The sequence below is a fragment of the Brachyhypopomus gauderio genome, unplaced genomic scaffold (assembly GCF_052324685.1).
Source record: "Brachyhypopomus gauderio isolate BG-103 unplaced genomic scaffold, BGAUD_0.2 sc423, whole genome shotgun sequence".
Classification (NCBI taxonomy): Eukaryota; Metazoa; Chordata; class Actinopteri; order Gymnotiformes; family Hypopomidae; genus Brachyhypopomus; species Brachyhypopomus gauderio.
In genome coordinates, this window is record NW_027507244.1 from 29,282 (window position 1) to 50,000 (window position 20,719).

Sequence of the window (20,719 nt, forward strand, 5' to 3'; positions counted from 1 at the left end):
TCAGTTCATTGTGTATTGTGTTCGGTAGTCTGTTGGGGGGATTCTTCACCTCGCATCAGCGCGCGCAGAGCGCTCGTGCGTCCCATGACTCCACACAGAGCGCGCACGGTGCATCCAGTGTTGTCCTGTAGACTGAAGGGTCAAATATTGTTTCTTTTTCCAAACATATTTTACTTTTAATGCGCGGGTAAATCACGCTAGAGGAACGAACCGCAGAAAAGAGCGCATAGAAATAAACACATCGACAAAAGATTGTAGAAAAAACTGTTCAAAAGCGCTCGAACAGTACTACTGCTCTGTGAGGGTAGCAGGCGGGTCTCGGTGTCGTCTGTTTCAGCGGGAATATGGTTTACATTACGTCCGGCGTGTGATCATAATTACGCGCAGTCAGTTATGTAATGATTTTCAGCGCGCGAGCCGACTCGTGCTGACCTTAGTCATCCCCCTGTGCCCCGGATGTTGGGCTCACTCTTCTCTTGTGCTCGCGATACCTGTGAGCACCGCGCGCACGTACAGAGAGAGACAGAGAGAGAGAGAGAGAGAGAGAGAGAGAGAGAGAGAGAGAGAGAGAGAGAGAGAGAGAGAGAGAGAAATGCTGTTAAATCTAAATGTCCCACATTATTTCTATACCAAAATGCCTCTAATGTAAATCAAATACATTTTGCCACAGCGATGAGAAGATGGAGGTGTTGGTGTATAGATGTGCTACAGAGAGATCTCATCCCATTCATTCCTCGGTCTGTTTTTAAAGAGCGAGACTTCTGCACACTGACATGTTCTCTCCCTCCGATTTTGTTATTCTATCTGGTATTTTTTTCAGGCCAAAGTAAATTATCCCGAGGTCGCGCAACGAAACGGGGCTTGTTAATGGTATTTTCCAAAGACATACTTTATGGTTTACGGTCTGCCGATGTAAGTCGGAGTACGTCTTGCAACGCTACAGTGCCGCCTAGTGGCAACAAACGTAGAGCAAATATAAATAACCTAAGTAGTTATTTATCGGGTGTCCGACACCATGTCATACGGCCTTCTAAAAATAAAAATTCAACATGGTATGTCAAAATTAACTTGTAAATCATAACCAACATCACGAAATTATGAACCATGTTTTCGGAAAGAACAGACTACAGCTTCTTGGTTTGTCTACTTGGTGGAGAAGTATTCATCTGCTGTAATCTGATATGTAGATCTATTTTCTTGTACAATCAATCAATCAATCAATCAATCAAGTAACTAATCAACCAATCGCAAACCAAAACCAAATTAATGTCCCATTCCTAGACTCCAGGTTTTTTTAGAAGACTAACCCCTTTTCAGGTTGAAGGAAATAAATGGCTTTAAGTCAGGAAACCACCGAGAAACGCACACCTCTAGAGCTAGTTACTAGAGAGGCGTCACCCCACACACATGCCTTCATGATTTCTTTCATCTGGTTTAGGGTAGTTCATCTGGGGAATTCATTGGGTTTGTTTGACTCCGCTCAGTGAATCTTCGACACGCATACCTGTAGAAACTGTGGCACTTTTCTCTTGACACACTTCACTCCACACTTTGAGGAAGTGTAGAACAATTATGTTCTTTAGAACAGTCATTAAAAGGGTGGGGCGTGCTGTGTCATCTGTGCAGGTGCGGGTGACATGATTCAGCACAGCCATACATAAACTAGGAAATTGTCTCTGGCTGACACAGTTCAACAGCTTAAGAGGGAGGAAGTAATGGCAACATATAGACGGAGGCCGAGAGATGAGATCATCCCACGCACGAGCTTGCAGACGTAAACAACGGGCCCATGCACTGCCTCGCACTGACGCCACACAGGGAAGTTCCTAATCCCGCGATGGCCACCTCATCTATTTTTGCGAGCCAGTATCGGGGTCAGGACCACTCACCCTCCAACGTGTAACCGCGCAGGACGTAGCAGCTGGATTCGCTTCCCTGAGCAGTCTGTTGGTCCTACGCTTCTACTGTAGATCTTAGAAAGTTCGATGGGTCACGGAGGAGACGGAGCTTAGAGCGCTGCGGCTCAATACCTGGAAGAAGGTCTGAGTCACCCTGCCTTTCCCATGATGACTGAAGCAGGGTGGAGCCAGCTTTCGGTGAGGGGGCTCCAGCCCACCACACAGAGGCTGGGAGCGTTGCCTTTTCCCAGCGGTGATAGACATAAACCCCAAAGTTCAATTTCTCACTTCTTGTACCAGAAAGTGAGATTGCACACTGGCACATTTTGTTCTGTGTGCGCCCATCGCATTCGTGCGTGTGTGTGTGTGTGTGTGTGTGTGTGTGTGTGTGTGTCTGTGTGTGAGAGTGTGCAATAAAGCAATGGAATTATGGTGAGGATTATAAAAGACAGTTTGCCGCCCTTTGGCACACTCGTTAACTGAAAATGAGATGGGAGGGAAGGAGAGAGAAGGGAAAAGAGAGAGAGAAAGAGAGAGAGAGATGTGGTGGCCCCACTGGCATGGCCCTCTGCTGTGCCTAAGCCTGTGCAGGCTCTCTGGCACTCAGCGTTGAGCCTGTGTGCCAGTGGGCACAACCACAGCCATCCATCAGCTGTGCCACCTCAGCCAAGCCAGGCACTGCCAGGAGGGCGGGGCCTCACACAGAAACCATTACAAGCTGGAGAACGCTGAAAGGTGTGGGATTTCTACCCCAGCACTCAGCAGCCAGGCAGTCCCACTTAATGGAAAAGTGTTTGACCCCCAACGTTTATCTCCACAAATGCTCTCAGCTAAGTGTCAATCACGTAAAGCCACCAGGACTAAAATCTATGCATCGCACCGGCTAAACCCCTTTAAACCCAGACTCACATCTATAACTGATTACAAGACAGTGAACATAAGGAATTTGCTGGTGGTGTGATTATAGAAGAAGCTGACGGGTTCCGCGTGACGGGTTCCGCGTGACGGGTTCCGCGTGCCAGCCCTGGGTGCGTCTGGGCCCCGTGCAGCAGCAACCTGCACGATTCACGCAGAAGCAGGCCGCGTTTCCCACAGCTCGTCACTACACACTCCTCCAGAACTCAGCATTAGCATGGTGTGTAATGCACGGGGCACGGGGCGGGGTTTAATCTCGGATTAGATATATTCCCTCACAGGAGTCGCTGTTTTCTTAAAACCTTTCATGCTGGGACACGTGCAGATTGGAGATTGACGACTTCCTACTATTCCAATGAGGTTCAAAGGTTTACACGCAACTGAAGAAATGCTCCAAAGGTTTTGTAGAACCAGTAAGAGAAGGTGTGACTTAAAAAAAAAATAATAATACTCCCAGGGGTGTAACACAAGCTTTTCCTGGGGCATATCAAAGGAAACGTGTACCTCAGATTCATCAAATAGGTGTTCTCCTGAACGTAGCTGGAAGACAGCATGGGGGGGGGGGGGGGGGGGGGGGGGGTTGCTTCTACAACTATGTACATTATTAAATATATTATTATTATATACATGAGTGACAATTTAAAACAACCTCAGAGCCTCAGAAGCAAACGTGATGGTGATATGATAACTAGAGGGGAAAGACATGAAAGAGTGTATGTGTGTTCTCCAGAGAACTAAACACACACCAATCACCCTTACTGCTGTAATGCCCTATTTCATACGGAGATGTCATTTAACACCATATTACAATATAATTAATACATAATAACACATGTAATGTAATAATTAACATAATAGCTTAATCGTTAAAAAAAGTAATGTTACTATTAAATGACAAGGAACACATTTAACATCTTTTTCCACAGTGTCATCATTCGTATATTATAATTCACTGATAAAAGTACATCAGCAAAAAAACTGCAGTTTCTGTTCTGATGTTAGTCCTTGATCGTTTTGTTCATTCATGAAACCCGCTGATCTAAACCTGGAGACACTCCGGAACAGAAACCGTGTAGGTTCTCTGATCTTCTACTATGATGTCAGCCACCACCAACAGTAGCCCGAGCACGAGCACTGGTCCTCTCTCCCTCACTCACTCCCTCACTCACTCCCTCACTCACTCCCTCACTAGTGTTCTTCTTTTTGAGAGTTTACCATCATCAAACTCAAAGGGAATCCATATTCTAACCCATATGGAACCCCCTTTCTTCACTCGATCAAAAGACCCTGTACACAGCAATTACCCTAATATCACTGGACACTTTAATTCTACATAAACGCTTGGAAATGAGATCAGAAAGTTGAAGTTAAACCTTTTCCCCTTATAAAAACCATTATCATTTTATTTTGTTTTAGCCTCCCTTACACGGTTGGGTGCTGTCCAAAACGGAGCAGCGCCGAGTTACTGGAAGAGAGACGCGAAACATATGGACTCACTTTGGAGATAAACCGATTTCTTGAGAAAAAAGCGACTATTTATAGTAAATTTCTTAACGTTTGTAACATGCATCATGAACATCTATTATCCCTGGAATTTTGGCCGTTTACCCTTAAACTTGGCAAAGGGGGAAAAGGAACAAAATGAAGACCACTGCTAAATCCCTGAATCACGATGCTTAAAAATAAAATCAAATGGAATCACAAGTATAAAAAGGAGTGGTTTTGATTTCAGAGCAAACGTCTGTAATACAGATATCGACATTTGGAGAGTAACAAGATCCAAAAGAATCTGAAAACCAAGCAAGTTCAAATCTAATCTAACCGAATTCCGAACAACTACATTCCACCCAGAAATTCAATATGCTGTATCTCCCTTTGCCTGGTGGAGGTCTGGACACTGTGAATAAACAACGGGAGAATAGAATGTGTGATCTCTGGCCTAATCTACTTTCTCTCCATCACTGTAACGAAATATGAAACATGCCATTTTTTGTCATTTTTTCCAGTTTACCAAGCATGCTGTCAGAACTAGCATTTATTGATCTTATAGCTGTTTTAGTCTGTAAAAACCACCGAAACTCTGTAAGCACTCTGTATCGACACATCACTGAATGAACGTCCCTTGATGGATGTAAGCTGCCACAGGTTCGTTACTGACACTGAAAAGAAAACAATAGGGCCATATTCCTGTGAAATAAAGCCATGCATTAACAAGCATGCCAACAGACACAGATAGATGTGTGGTTCACGTGAAAAAGAGACCGAGGTCCTGAAAGCTGGTATTATTTCAAGGCAGCATTCCAGATGATTGATAGTAATCAAGTCCACAGACAGTGTTCCAGTCAAAGCAGATCACTGGGGGACCAGTAAATCGGAGAGTAATTGAACAGCTCGTTGGCTTGAAGGATGGAGATGGATGGGTCAATGATCACCCCCACTGGCTACTGACTTTGTGTGGGGACAGCACTTATTAGCATGACCAAGGAGCCCAACACCCACCACACACACACACACACACACACACACACACACACATCTAGCCTCAGCTAAACATTTATCCAGAGTCTGTCTCTCTTTGAAACCAATATATATGCATGCATTTAAGCATGCAAATATACACACAACCCATGTCACTGGCATGATGTATTGGCCCTGCAGGACGTCCCAGTGGCTGAACTAAGTGTGTTTGTGTGTATGGGTGGGTGGGTGTGTGTGAGGGAGGCTTTGGACCCCCCCCCCCCCCCCCCCCACTTCCTTCTCCCAACCACCACCCCCCCCTCAGAATCCCCAAAACAATTTGACTGCAGGGGCAAATACACAGAGCGCACAGAGGAAACCAGGTTTTTGTTACTGTAACCTTTGACCCCAGGAGCCCATCAATAACCTGGGAAGAGTGGGGAGAGAGGGAGGGTGGCCTCCCCCCATCCATCTTCATTTGAGGAGAGGAGGACGCACGCTTGCTGTCTGTCCGCTCATCCACTATCACTCCATCTTCTCCCACACTCTCACTGCACTTTCTCCACTCTTCTCCCCTGTCTCATCTGTCTTGCCTGTCGTGTCTCCCTCTAAGCCTCACACTTCCCACGTCTCACTCTCCTCTGCTCACGCCATTCAGCACACTATACGATCAGAACTTGTGAAGCCCAGTATACAAAATCTGCTTAACGGTTTTTAAGGTTTATTTGGAAGAACCGTAAGCCACAAACTAGTGCTAGACAACATGAACATGAGACGCTACAAATCAAATTCCTCAGCATGCTGCTATTCTACATTTAAAAACATACTCTCCAACGGAAAACACTGCAGTGTATGAACCTGTATGTAAGGTCAGACAGTGCAAGCTACAACGATCACGTTTGTCACTTTAAGCCACTGAGTGGTTAGTGTGCATTTAAACCACAGGGCCACAGTCTTTATCAGCATCACCTCCAGCATAAGAGAGACAGACAGAGAGGGATGGAGACAGGTGAAGAGAGCCCACTATTAGTACCACACAGTCTGTGGCTTCACAGCTAATTTTTTTTATGGATGCCAGCGTGCTCAGAAGGTCCTGTTTTAGATCCTCGTCACACTGATATGGTCTCATGGCAGATACTATGCAAAAACAGAGACCGTCCCTCTGTTGTGTGTGACGCTCGTCTAGCTCGGTGCCAAGTGCACACGCGCTTGCAGCAAAAAAAAACAAAACAAAAACCATCCACGCCAACCACCAGGAGTACATAGCCGCGGTTATTTTTAACAGCCTTCCGTCTGAGACAAAGGTCTATCAGCAGAGGCCGTATCTGTGCAGGACATCACGGTCCAGATCGGCCGCACGCTAGTTCGTATACCCCCCCCCCCCCCCCCCCCCCCCCCCGGACCCTGCCGCAACGGTCAGCCGCCAAGACGCTGACCTCTCCTGACCTGAGAGCTCTTTTAGCGCACAGGCAGCGAACAGAGGAGCAGGAACAACACATCAAAAACACGACCGTTAGTGTTGTCGACGTAGACGCACACAGAAAGTGACTCGTTTTTTAACGGGCCGCGTTGAGTCACTCGCCTTTGGAGATTTCCCCCTCTGATTCATGCGGGGAGCCGGCGAGGAACCGGCGCTCGTGCAGCATCACTCCCGAGCGCTCACGAGCGCGCGGAAGCTCGCGGCTCCCTCCCTGGGCTCGAGGCGGCACGAGCGGCTCCGCTCCCGTTTGTAAACAGCGTCTCTGACTCACAGCGCGCGCGCCTGCTGCGAAAGGCTCGTTACCTCAGGAACACGTGTGAATTCATCACGGCTGCCAGGACCACCAGAATCAGTTCGGCTGGAGAGGAAATGAAAATGCTCATATTTTTACTTCACTGGAGCGCCTAATCAGTCGAGATGGATCCATAAATAGATTATAGGAGAAGATTACAACGCAGATGTTAATTCTATGGGATTATTTTGTTGTTGTTGTTATCAAAGCCTTAACAGGAAGCCACAGCATTTCACAATGACTTGTCTTCCTGTGAAATACGTGTGTGGATTCATCAGGAAACATGAAGTTCTCAGAAATGGTGTTGACAGAAATGGCTCTCGGTGAAATCGAAAGAGGACCATTGTTATACTACAAATGAATAGTAACTTCTATTTGAAAGGCACTCAATCCAAGCACATGAACATCTTCCACATCAACATCATGGGGAGGTTCAAACCAGGAAGAGGCCATTCTGGAATGAAAAACAATTATGAAAAAAAGACTAAAATGAATGTTTTCCCACTCTAAATCATTAGTGCGGGTCACTAGTTAGGTTTTTTTGCTTGTGATGAAAGCCGGACCTGTGGTCACAAAAAGAACCCCCCAAAAATGTGCTCAAGAAATGAACGTGAATGACCTCAACAAACACGCAGCAAAAGAATGTGCAAGATCGGCACACACAAACACGCTGCCCTTCTCCTCAGCCCTGACCAGACACACAATCATGGACAGAAATCTCACTGGCAGCTCAATGGCATTGTGGAGTTGTTAGCGTCTCGGGATCTGCAATGTAGCTGCACTTCTTTCTCTCAGTGGAGGACAGGCCAGGCTGGAGACGTGAATACAGATGACAACATCCAAAATGTGAGGTCCAAACAACACTGAGCAAACACGAAGCAATCTACGCTCTCCCTCTCAGTAAGGCATACACGCTTACCCACTGGTGTGTGCTCAGGTAGTCATGCAGAATCACTCAAGAGGGCTCATCGTAGCAGACAGAGCCAAATCTGGCCAGCGGCTGCTTCGGCACCCGTGTGGCAAAGCAGCCGAGGGTTGGCAAGACTGGTGTAATACCACGCAAGCCCAGCAAACCTGCACACACCAGAGGAAGACTGACCAGCCTAACCAGACACCTTAGCAAGGTTACTACATCATACGTCTTCTTAACAATTATTCTAAACAAAAACCTCGACAGATACTCAAGGCATATTAAAATCTTGAGTCTCTGCCTCAAATTTCAATTCCCATGTGTCCATGTGATTCGTGTGAAGTGTTTCTTTGCCCAGTGTGGTAATTCTTGAGGAATTATTAAGGAGCTTCCAAGCCTCTGTCCTCTGAGCTGGACATCAGTGGTGGAAGGAAGTGGAGCGAAGCGCCCGTCATCCGTTTCCTGGCACCGCTCGCTGCCGGCCCGCACACAAAAAAGACGTTGCGCTCAAGTGAGCCCCAAAAAAAAGAGAATTGTTTCGCCCGACGAGCTCAAAACACACGCGGCGCTCCGCCACCATGGTGGGTCATGGAAGCGCTTCTGCACAAGAGGACGAGTGTGTGAGAAAGAGGGGTGTGTTTGTGTTGTTACAGTTCAGCGATGCCCTCCACACACACACACACACACAAGGCAGGGGGGCTTGCTGTCCGGCATGAGAAACCAGACAGCGAACTTGAATACGGACATGAAGGAGGAGGGAGAGCAGGAAAGCCCAAGCGGAAGCATGTGGGGGGGGCAGCAGGAGTGTTGGGGGGCAGCAGGGGCGTTGGGGAGGCAGCAGGAGTGTTGGGGGGCAGCAGGGGCGTTGGGGAGGCAGCAGGAGTGTTGGGGGCAGCAGGGGCGTTGGGGAGGCAGCAGGAGTGTTGGGGGGCAGCAGGGGAGGCAGCAGGAGTGTTGGGGGCAGCAGGGGCGTTTGGGGCAGCAGGGGCGTTGGGGAGGCAGCAGGAGTGTTGGGGGGCAGCAGGGGCGTTGGGGAGGCAGCAGGAGTGTTGGGGGCAGCAGGAGTGTTGGGGGCAGCAGGGGCGTTGGGGAGGCAGCAGGAGTGTTGGGGGGCAGCAGGGGCGTTGGGGAGGCAGCAGGAGTGTTGGGGGCAGCAGGGGCGTTGGGGAGGCAGCAGGAGTGTTGGGGGCAGCAGGGGCGTTGGGGAGGCAGCAGGGGCGTTGGGGAGGCAGCAGGAGTGTTGGGGGCAGCAGGGGCGTTGGGGAGGCAGCAGGGGCGTTGGGGAGGCAGCAGGAGTGTTGGGGGCAGCAGGGGCGTTGGGGAGGCAGCAGGAGTGTTGGGGGCAGCAGGGGCGTTAGGGAGGCAGCAGGAGTGCGGGGGCAGCAGGGGCGTTGGGGAGGCAGCGTAGGCCGAGCAGGCCCAGAGAAGAGAGCCTCTCCCTTCACCTCCTCAGCCTCCCACCTCATTCCACGTGGGGGCCGATTACACACACCTCACCTGGGAGAGCGTCAGGACTCAGAACCACAGTCCCCTCCACCGGGTACGGATGCGGCGCTCGTCCTAGAACTAGGAATACAGTACTGCGACCCCGGTTTCACCATTTTACCTACATCTGTGTGAACATAGAGGAATTTAGGGGGGAAGTCTAACTAGACTGCACAGAGATAGAAAGTCCCAAAGCTTTGTTCTGACCTGTCTATGATGCTGCCACACACCCTTTTGAAGAAACACACATTCACACAGAAGGTTGGGCGTTTTCTATGGGTGACTTTATACAAAGTCGTTTAACATTTGGTTTCTCAGCGACACTTCCTAGCACCCTGGACAACAGGAGGGGAAGTTCACCAGCACAACGCACAATTTAATGTGTTGCAGTACATCAAAGGGCTGTTAAAATCATTTAATCTCTGTCCCTGATAATCCCACATACTGATAAGACTGAACGGGCATGTACATTTAGAATCTGATTGCAATATAATGTGAAAAATGCAAATCTTCTCCCAGCTTATCGCTGTGTTGTTCTTTTCCTGCTAACGAATAGGCGCTGCTTTAAAATCACGATTACGGGTGGCGTTTCATACGTTCTTAAGTCAGAGGAAGCCACCAACTCTGTCCCCTCCACTGCAGTGTGGATCTGGACGCTTATGTTAGGTAAATTGTAATGTAATGGGTCAGTTATCAAATCAAGTTTGAATGAAACAGACACTTGTGTAACATCTGGCTAAAATCATCCAGCATCCTGTTTGTGGTTACTGATCGGCTCAAAATATGTTTTAATACATCTAGGTTGCAATCACACTTGAAGGTTTAAGTGAATACCCTTATAATCTTTATAGATTTCTCAAACGCAAACTGGGTTCACATTCCTCCCAGTCACAGCTTTTACAGAGTCTCTCATCTATTAGGATGGACTGTCCAGTGCACTGTTGCCCTGTCCCCCTTTGGTGGGAGCCCTTAGGCAAATGCTATATGAAATAAATGAACATGCTGGCTGTTCCACGACCCACAACGTCCTTGAGGTCACAAACTCTGAACGCAGCAGGGTCCCACAGGTCATCTGGTGTCCACCTTAGAGTCCGCAAGGGCGGCAGAATTGAGTTGGGGACAGAGGGTCATTTCACAACTGCAGAAAAACAAATAAGAGTCTGCACTCATAGCTAAGATGTGGCTTGTTTATTTGGCATTTGTTTTAGGCTTTATTAGTATTGTAAAGGAATTCATTAGTGGTTTAACATTACAGTATGTACAGTACACCTGTATGCAGCAAAAAACAAAGGCAAATGTTTCATGTGCAGGCACAACTGACTACAAGAGAAGCATGCTCACATGTGTTGCCTTGCGTTCACACACACACACACACACACACACACACACACACACACACACACACACACACACACACACACACACACACACACACACACACACACACACACACACACACACACACACACACACACACAAGCTTGGTCGCAAACCTAAGTCCAGGTGCAGTGCAGGAGACACTACATTCAATCTGGAAGTGTGGAAGTCAAGGCACAGAGAACTGCATGAGCAGAGAACAGCATCCAGTGAAATACACACGAGTTCAAACACCACAACAGTCTCCTAAAACATAAGGAGAGAGTGCAGTAATAATCCCTTTAGGTTTTGATATACATCCCTTTTACAGGGTTTATGTTCTCTCTCAATCACACACACTCACGTGTATAAGAGAACTACACCCTCCATTTTTTTTTACAATACAATCTGCTATGAAATTTTCTAATTCCTTCTCTCCTTGAAAAACATTTAAAGTAATATTGCACCCACATTTAGAAATGAAAACGTAAGCAGAATGGGTGGTTAAGAACCAAAGACGCATTCACCCATGCGTGTGTCAAATGAAAGACAAAAGAAACCAGCTCTTCCTCAGCACAAGGAGCTCTGTCTGCAGGTCGTAGCTGATCCGTGTAGCTCCTTTTCATGAGGAGTCAGCTGTTCACGTCCCTGTGGACAGGCCTACACCGCACGCTTCTGCCTCAGATTCTACTTACAGGCCATAACAGTGTTATTCTAAACTCTGAGGAGAGACTACTAGTTAGTTCCAGTTCAGCAGATTCCCTTAACTGTACAAAGCAACACGGAGACAGAGGATGCGTTACAAAGCCATCAGTCTCGTATGAATAGATTGTGAGGAGTCTCACAGAAACAGCATTTAAAAATAAAAAAATAGTCAAAAGAACAGGCAATCAAAAAAAGGAGGGCAGCTCTAGGGTTCACTTGGTGAGGAAGACAATAAGAGTGAGGCACACCAGAGTGAGGCACACCAGAGTGAGGCACACCAGAGTGAGGCACACCAGAGTGAGGCACACCAGAGTGAGGCACGGAGATATGCCACAGAGTGAGGCACACCAGAGTGAGGCACGGAGATATGCCACAGAGTGAGGCACACCAGAGTGAGGCACACTTGTTTTATAAGACTCATGGCACCAGTGTGTACGTTAGTGCAAGTCAACCCCTTGATCTAGGTGTTCTGGTAGCGGAGGGGCCCGGTGGGGCCCGGTGGGGGGCGGGGCTGGGTGAAACACGGCGGCACGCAGCCTCAGGATTGGTGGGAGGCGATGAGGTTCCTCAGCTGCTTGACGACGGTGTCGATGAGCTTCTGTTTGTCACGATCGTTCTTGCGGAACTGAGAGAACATGTTGTTTTTGCGACTGTTGTCCTTCATCCTGAAGAAGAAACGAGAGGAGATTAGAAGAAGAACCACCCGAGGAACCAGCAGGGCGTCAGGGCTCCGTGCACACACACCTGACGTCTCCCACACGCTTGCAGCCAACCACACAGGAAAAATAAATAAAGCAAAGGAAAACTTAAACAGACGGAAAGATAGTTTTACTGTAACACAGAAGGGGAATTTAACGCAGTAGGGGAATTTAACACACGACATGGCTTCCTCCTCGTGCCACACGCCTACACGGGGCTGTGTTCCCATGACGACCTCCGAAAGCAACTTGGGTTAGAAGGGGGACCGCCAGCACAGGACAGTGGAAACTGTTCCACGTGTAGCATCACCAACAACAGAGTCTGATAGCATCACCCCAGAGTCTGATAGAGTCTGACAACGTCACCGGCACCGGTACACTCTGCCCAGTTTGGAGCAGTGTTGTGCCAGCTGCTCACACTGGCTGCTAAGGAGACCACTGGGCCAGGGCAGAACTCTCAGTGCGGTTCCCGACGTCGGACCGGACCCGGGACTCAGGGTATCTGGGTCTTGGAGAGTGGGGATATGAAGGTGATCTGGCACATCTTGGTACAACTGGTCGGTTCATTTTTTGAGTAAATACGGAGTGATCAAAGTGAGAATCTCAGTGGTTTTCACCATCTCAGTCCACTAGTTCATAACTACAGGAAGAGGAGCGTTCCTGCAAGCAGTGTGACTGCGGGCCCCGTGTACTCTCACTCTCTCTCTCTGTGTGTGTGTGTGTGTGTACTCTCACTCTCTCTCTCTGTGTGTGTGTGTGTGTGTGTGTGTGTGTGTGTGTGTGTGTGTGTGTGTGTGTGTGTGTGTGTGTGTGTGTGTGGGAGGTGAAGTGATGGAGACTCTAGAATTACCAGTGGGGGGGGAAAAGCTCCCAGTATAACTGAGCACTGCGATGTTCTATAGTCACCCAAACACCAACATCCTCTCACCACAAGGAACACTAGACAAGGCAACTATCACCATGCACACCCACACACATTTCTAAATGCACTAGTGCATGCCAAAATGACACACACACGCACACGCACACACACACACACACACACACACACACACACACACACACACACACACACACTCGTGTACTTACGCTCGAGAAATCCTGCTCAAACAGAAGCGAGTGATGAAAGAGGAAGAAAGAAGAGGTCAGAAGGGGCCGAGCACCACAACACTGACATGTGCATGAGTGACACACAAACCAGAGAGGCGCGCGTGTGGCGTGTGCAGAGCCCCTGCGGCACGGCGGGGTGTGTGTGTGTGTGCACGACTGCGTGACTCACTTCTCCAGCAGGGCGAGGGCGGTGTGCGGGTTGACCCTCAGGTACTTGCAGGAAGGACGTCCATAGTCGGCAAGGTACGTAGACCAGTCCCACTGGGTGAAGAGATCCAACAGCTAACGTGGTGATGGACAGGGGGAAAGCGTGGAGAAAAAGATCATTAAAGTTCATCAAAGCAGTCCAAGATCAGTGTGACGCCATCAACCCCCCACTTGCAGCTTGAGCTGGGCAGCTGGGTTCACTGTTGCCAGTGTTATGTAAGTGAGCAGGGCCTCTAAAATGAGATTAGCGGGGAGGTGGAGGGGAGAGAAACATCACAAAGCTGGAGGGGGGGGGGGGGAGAACAGCCATTTACACTTCACCCGGAGTGTCGAGATGTTTTGGACTGCCTTTGACCCGGGCCTGACCCAGTAATGACCCGTGGCTGACCGGACAGCTACTGACCTGCCGAGGCCCTTTCCAAACCTGCCACCTTCAGTGTACCACAACAACCACACAGCACATTTCTCTCTCTCATACACACACACACACACACCCCAAGAGATTTGCTAAAGTGTTGCATCAGATATAAATACTCAACATATTTAGTCAGCGGCAGATGCAAAAGTGCATATTCTGTAGCCAAAATACCCTTGTGTGTGTGTGCAACAGAGATGGTGGGATGTATGAGCAGAATCCTCTCTGATCAAGAGTTCAGCACATGAAGAGCATCAAAAGACTGCAGGCTAACGTTCATGATCTCCCACAACAGCACACACACACACACACACACACACACACACACACACACACACACACACACACACACACACACACACACACACACACACACACACACACACACACACACACACACACACACACACACACACACACACACACACACACACACACACACACACACACACACAAGTGCCAGCAGACCGCCGTGTCCTGAAGCAGCAGCAGATAAGGCACCCCAGTGTGAGATCTGCCTGCATATCTCCCTGTCAGATGCATCTCTACCGTCTCGTCCTGCAGGGCTGATTCACGCAGCCCCACCACCAGAAACAACAACAACAACAACAACAACAACAACAGGAGACTGGGGGAGAGGAACACGGTGGGCACACACGGACTCCAACGTTGTCGGCTGTGTTCTGCCCGCACGTCAACAGCTGCGCACTCCTGCCCCACGCTTCACCTCTCCCTCCGCTCCTCCACACTCCACCTTCACCTCCCCGTGAACTTCCATTCGGCTTTTCCACGTTCACCTCGCCGTGACCCCTTGCACTGGTGTTATCGGCCCCGCACTCCTCTCTGGCTGTACAAACAGTGGGCTCGGCTGGCCGGTGGGTGTGTGTGCCCCCCCTCCCCCCCACACGGATTATCGCTTCCTCTCATTCTTCCAAAAGAAAGAATGATGGAGAGAGAGAGAGAGAGAGTGGGGGGGGCAAAACAAAACATGACGCTGCACGCTGTAGCGCTGACCTGGTTTCCCTCGTGCCCTCATCTTCACCCCGGCTCACACACACTCCCTCCGCCTCGCGCCCCAGCGTTTGGATAAGGACTCCTAATGCTTATTCCGACTGCTGTATTTATTTGTTTGGAACGCTGGGGGAATTACTATTACGGTTAATAGTTTTTGGGAGGTGGGGGGGGGTGGGCGGGGGTGGTGGAGTTCACCGTCTGTTTTTATCCTCCCAGTCCTGTTGCCTTTTTTCGGCGCTTTGAAAACACCAGATTTGATTTGCAGCTCAACCAGCGTTATAAATCAAAGAGCGCTTTCTGGGGAATAACAAAACAAAACAAAACAAAAAAAAGAAGGAAGGAGAAGGTTATGTAACGGCTACGGACGCTCTGTTAACACAGTACACACCTGCTTGGCTACCGAGAGCAGCTTATGAATCATGGACCAATAGGGTGAATTTTCGGTATGACTTATTGAGGTCATGGAGGGCAAGTGCTGATGCATGCTTCCGCTACCCTGATCCTCTCACACAGCAGTCATGCAAATCTCTCCATTCTGTTCCATCCTCCCTCTCCCATCCACACTCACTTCTGAGTAACCCTGACACTTTCTCCCCTCCCTTTTTCATCTTTAAGTCTCTGCGTCTAGTGTATTCCTGCGACCCGTCCACCCCCCCGAGGGTCTCTTCCCCTCTCTGGCCCACCTCTGCCAGGCACAAGGCCCTCCGTGTGTATGTTTAGTGCATTCTCTGGCCTCTGCAGACCCGAGCTCAACTTAACGACGATAAAAATGACAACCAGAAGAGAAGACAGAGGTCAGCCTACAGTAACCATATTCTGCCCACTATCACACATCACCTGACTCAAGCACCGAGAGAGAGAGAGAGAGATTTTAAGGCCCAGGTGTGTGGATTATGGGGAGACTCTCACCAAATAAAGCTCCACTGTCTATTAAATGTCTTTTAGTTGGACGAATCATGAAAAGCACAAGTCCAAAGTGCAAAGCCGTAAATGTGAACGATGAGCAAACCCAGTCCAGACACTTAAAAAAACCTATTGTGCCCAGTTACTGAACATGAGGTACCAATAGTCCCAGTTAAAAAGATCCAAAACAGCTTCAAGACTTTGGGATAATGAAAACAGATAATACCAGAGAGAGATGGAGAATGGCAGAGCACGTGAGACAGAGAGCGTGAGTGCACAAGCAATACAAGAGCATGAACACCAAGAGCTTTGAAATCCAGTCCAATATTCACTGGTGATTACTACACATCTTAGATAACTACAGCACCGTTACTTTAGATAACAAGACTAGAGAAACGGGGAGAAATAAGTTTGAGCCTTCACAAATATCAAAGAAAATCACCCGCATTTCCATATGTCCTGCGTCCAAGAAGGTCTTTGGTTTTATTTTTATTTTATATTTGCCCAGAGCGCAAGATGTTCACAGCCCATAAATGATGGGTATCAGAAGCTTGCTTGGTCAGCTTATGGAATGCCTGACATCAGCTCAAGCATTCTTGTCACAGTGTCAATCGACACGGCCTCAAACCAACAACATTCTTCCTGCCGCCTTGTAAATATGAGCACATGCCAGTGCAGCTTAGGCCTGGACCTGTGGTGGGCTGCTCAGACATCTGCGCAAGACCAAAGGGACAATGCCTAATCTTATCTGAACACTGACCTGGGCCAAGACACACCAAGAGGTCTAGAGCCCAAGCTGGAACCACGGGGGAGAGAAAAAAGCTGTGCTAAGTGAAACCACTTAGCAGCTCTGTGTGCGCGTGTGTGTGTGTGTGTGTGTGTGTGTGTGTGTGTGTGTGTGTGTGTGTGTGTGTGTGTGTGTGTGTGTGTGTGTGTGTGTCTGAAGGCGACAGAAGCATCACTCAGCATGAAGGTCTGGGTAGGACGGAGATAAGCATTATCGGCCCTTAGAGCAGAGGAAGCACAACCATTATTTCAGTTAAAACGATGGTACTCCACCAAGGTCAAAGGTTATCCAGCGAGGTTATCTAGGGTTAGACAAAGTTCAAGCTCCTGTCTTCTAGGGATAGGTTCAGATGCAGCGCTGGAAGCACGGCAAGGTGGAGGGTCCACCCAGTCCTGGTGAGAGAACTTGGGTAGGAGGGCCGTCAGTCAACACGCTTTATCCGCAACCAGACGTGCACTTTTCCCCCGCGCTGTCAATCGCACATTCTCAATGAGATAAAGACTCACAGGGGTCAAGAGAGAGAGTCAGGTCCTGTCACTCAAAAACAAGATAAGTGTAGGCTTAAAGGAGGTGTGTGTGTGTGTGTGTGTGTGTGTGTGTGTGTTGACCACAAAGACGAGAGGACAGAGATGTGACTGGACCTTCTAGTACTGACGTGGAGAAGAAAAGAGGGGGAGGGGATGAACGAACAGAATGAAAGAAACTTTGTAGAATCATCTTGGGGACCAACCTGTCACTTCTTAATATAAGCTAGTACAACTCCAGAGAGAGGAGAGAGAGAAGGAGGGATGTAGAAAGCGAGAGAGAGCGAGAGCGAGAGACGGTTGGAGCAAGAAACAAAAAGCCGAAAACGATGAATGAACAAGGCTGGGCTATAGACAATAGATAATACCACAATGATGGCTTACGGAGTAGAGAATTACAACTGCGCAGAAGGTCTGTTCCATGTCACCTAAATGACTGATTACATATGCAGACCTGAGTGTGAGACATCTCAGTTTTATGATGCACATCAAGAGGTTCGATCCTCTCTTTTTGTCTTTTTCAACTTTAAAAATTAGCAAAGTTAGAAGTGCTCTTTACAGACATTGAAAGCATTAGTGTATTTACAAATTTTTATTTTAAGTAGCACTTAAACTCTGGGTTTCTATGTCTTTGTTTTGTTTTTTACATTTATATTTATGACATTTGGTAGACGCCCTTATCCAGAGCGACTTACATTTTTATCTCATTTTTATACAAGTGAGCAATTGAGGGTTAAGGGCCTTGCTCAGGGGCACCTCAGTCATGACTTCAGGTCTGGGAATCCCACGACATCACAAGACCAGTTCCCTAACCACCAGGCCATGGCTGCCCTCAATGGATATTACTTTTTTGTTTTAATTTTGTATCCCAAGCAAACCCCGTCACTTGTTCTAGAAAGGAAAATGGGCAACACGATCCACTTGTATTTAAAGAGATTGTCCAAACCGTCATCAACTGCAAAGTAGCCAATCAGGACGAGCTCCAACAGCACAGCCTCGGTGGTGTACGCTCACCCTGACTGGTGCACAGTGCCTCAGTGGTGAACCCACACTTGGGTCACTGTCGTGTTATCAGGCCTCCATGCTCTGTTAACTAGGCACATCAGGAGCAAGTGAAAACAGCCCAGTTCCTGGGGCCAGTCGGTCTGAGGAGATGTGGCCCCGCCCTGGGGAAGCAGCGGCCCCAAACTCACCTTCCTGTGCTCTCCAAACCCGTGAGAATTATCAGCAGGGCAGCGGTGTGCTGTAACGGTCACGCAGACCATAGAGGTGCCATCACGGATACTCATGGAACGGGTTTGTGCGCACCGGAGGGGTTTGAAACGCACGGGGACGTGAGAAACGTCGACTCTGTGGTCTTCGAACAGCAGCCATATGAGCTCAACAGATAAACGCAAGTTTGGTAAAAATTAATTCAATATGAAACACATTCACCTCATTCATCCAATATGTCTGCTCTAAAAACGCAAGGACAAAAGGGAAAGGAACCGAAAGGAAATAGGTGAACGTGTGAAGAATGAGGGCTGGTTAAAAATAGGTAAGGTTCTGGAGTTCACGTGTGAACGTGTGCGTGGGCGGCCAGGTGCTGTTCAAGGTATAATGGCTGCAGGTTTGCGAGGGGAAGAGGCTGCTCCTTCACACACCGTGGCTGGGTTTGTTTTGACACTCGCGCGGTACAGTCACAGACCGTAATTCATGGGTGTTTGACAGGGGGAGCATGAATTAGCCTGGGGAAGACACGACCTCCCCCTCACCTTCCTGTCCGCTGCGACGGGGCGGTCATCGCCGGAGCGACAGAATGGCGATTCGGAAGTGAGGCGGGCCGTGCCCCGCAACCCGCCATGGGAACGGTCAGGAGAAAAAGACACTCGACATGGGTCGTCAGGGGTCGCGGCAGAGCGTAAACGCACTTGCTGCGCCAGGAGGAACATTCGCCAACGACGTGGCAGGTGGATCAGCGGGGAGAAGGAGGAAAAGGACCGCCGATGGCTCCGTTGTTTGCTCGGGTGTGTTTTGCTGCAGGAACTGCCGATAATTAATAAGGGTTTGACACGGAGGGGAGTATGAATTAACTTGGGGAAGACATGGCCTCCCGCTCACCTTCCTGTCCGTTCAGGCGAGGCAGAGTTATCGCCAGGGGCAACAGTGCGATGGGACGGTCAGAGCGGCGTGCTGGTCACGAGCGTGTCGGCCAAAAGAGGAACGACGAGCACAACACGCTTGACTGACAGGTGCCCTCGCAACACGGAGGAGGGGCCAGACTGCTGCTGAGCATGTTGGGTACTGAAAATTACATGGGTCAAGTGGGTAATATGATAGGGCTCGGATAAATGAGCAGAAAGTGTGAAGAACAGGTGGTGTTGAGTTCAGTAACAAATCATCATTATCACTACAGGGGAGTTTGTTTGCTTTCTACACAAGACTGAAAGTAAAAGTGGCTGTAAGAGTGTGAAGAATGTGGACAAAGTCTTCGAAAGAGCACACAGTCTTGGGAAAATCCTGACATTCTGGGAGGGGGGGACAGATGGTTCTAAAAACTAGAATATTTTGTTATTGCTTCCAGGAATCAGACAGCGACAAAAGGGTGTATACACAATCATATTAATTATAAAAGACATTTTTTTTTTTTTACTTGAAATGGAATTGAAGGAACTGGACAAAGTAAAGCTCGTTTTTCAACTCGGGTGAAACAATGAAGATGGTATGTGAATGTACACAGGCTATTTTCAGATTAGGCATCTTTGCTTTAACAAAACAAGAAAGGCATAATGGATACAAGCAAGATCAGATAGTGGAACCTCTTTAAACACGGCAGTGCCGCACCATCTCTGTGCATATGAACTCTGATATCCCCGGTGCTAAGGGTCATAGAAAGGCCGCTAACTAAATTCCACTTACTCACGGTCACCACAGCATAAAGATAAACAGATAAACAGACGCCAGAAAAGGAAAGCAGGAGAGAGAGAGAGTCGCTCGTTTAAGACAATAAAGGTCAAGTCGGGGCTTGTTGTCCCATTGGAATTCACCAATTTACAGGTCTAACTGGCAATGGAATTGGCATTTGTAAATGACCTACAACCCATCAGGCTTTCCGGTAAGAAGGCAATGAGAGTTGAAATTGAGGTCATAAGGAGGCAAAACAGGTAAAGCGATCTTTCCATCAGCCCATAATCAGACACAGGGAGGACATATTGAGAAAAGGAAGAGGGAGGGGAATGTAAGAACGTGTGTGGGGTGGCGGGGGTGAAATCAAGGGGCAAAAATGAAGGGATTAAGATCATATGGGATCTCAGAGCGTGGGTATCTTGAGGCAGTTGATATTGTAGCGAGGAAATTTCATAATATTCAAAGTAAGGGCAGGACAAAGGTGGGTGGTAGTGGTGGTGGTGTGGGGGGGGGGGGGGGGTAGCTAGCAGACAGGGGGTAATACGAGAAGGTAGGAAGGAGGAAACAGTACCAGGTTTCCCTGTCAGGTCTCAGCCCCACGTGCTGTGCTAAGCTAGTCGGGAGCTGGAGTGTTAAAGAGAGTGCGGTTCAGACTCTAGATGCTGTCCGACTCCGCG

At 48.6% G+C, this 20,719-nt stretch overlaps 1 protein-coding gene across 1 annotated transcript in view; it reads right to left on the reverse strand.

Annotated features, from left to right (window-relative positions):
- Positions 1 to 10,610: 10,610 nt before the first annotated feature.
- Positions 10,611 to 20,719, reverse strand: part of LOC143506179 (exocyst complex component 6B-like) — a 22,333-nt gene continuing 12,224 nt past the window's right edge. The window contains exons 3-4 of the mRNA XM_076996248.1: positions 13,476 to 13,588; positions 10,611 to 12,163 (exon numbers count right to left, since the gene is read on the reverse strand). Coding sequence (XP_076852363.1) covers positions 12,037 to 12,163; positions 13,476 to 13,588 — 240 coding nt within the window. The 3' untranslated portion in view covers positions 10,611 to 12,036. The remainder of the gene's footprint in view (positions 12,164 to 13,475; positions 13,589 to 20,719) is intronic.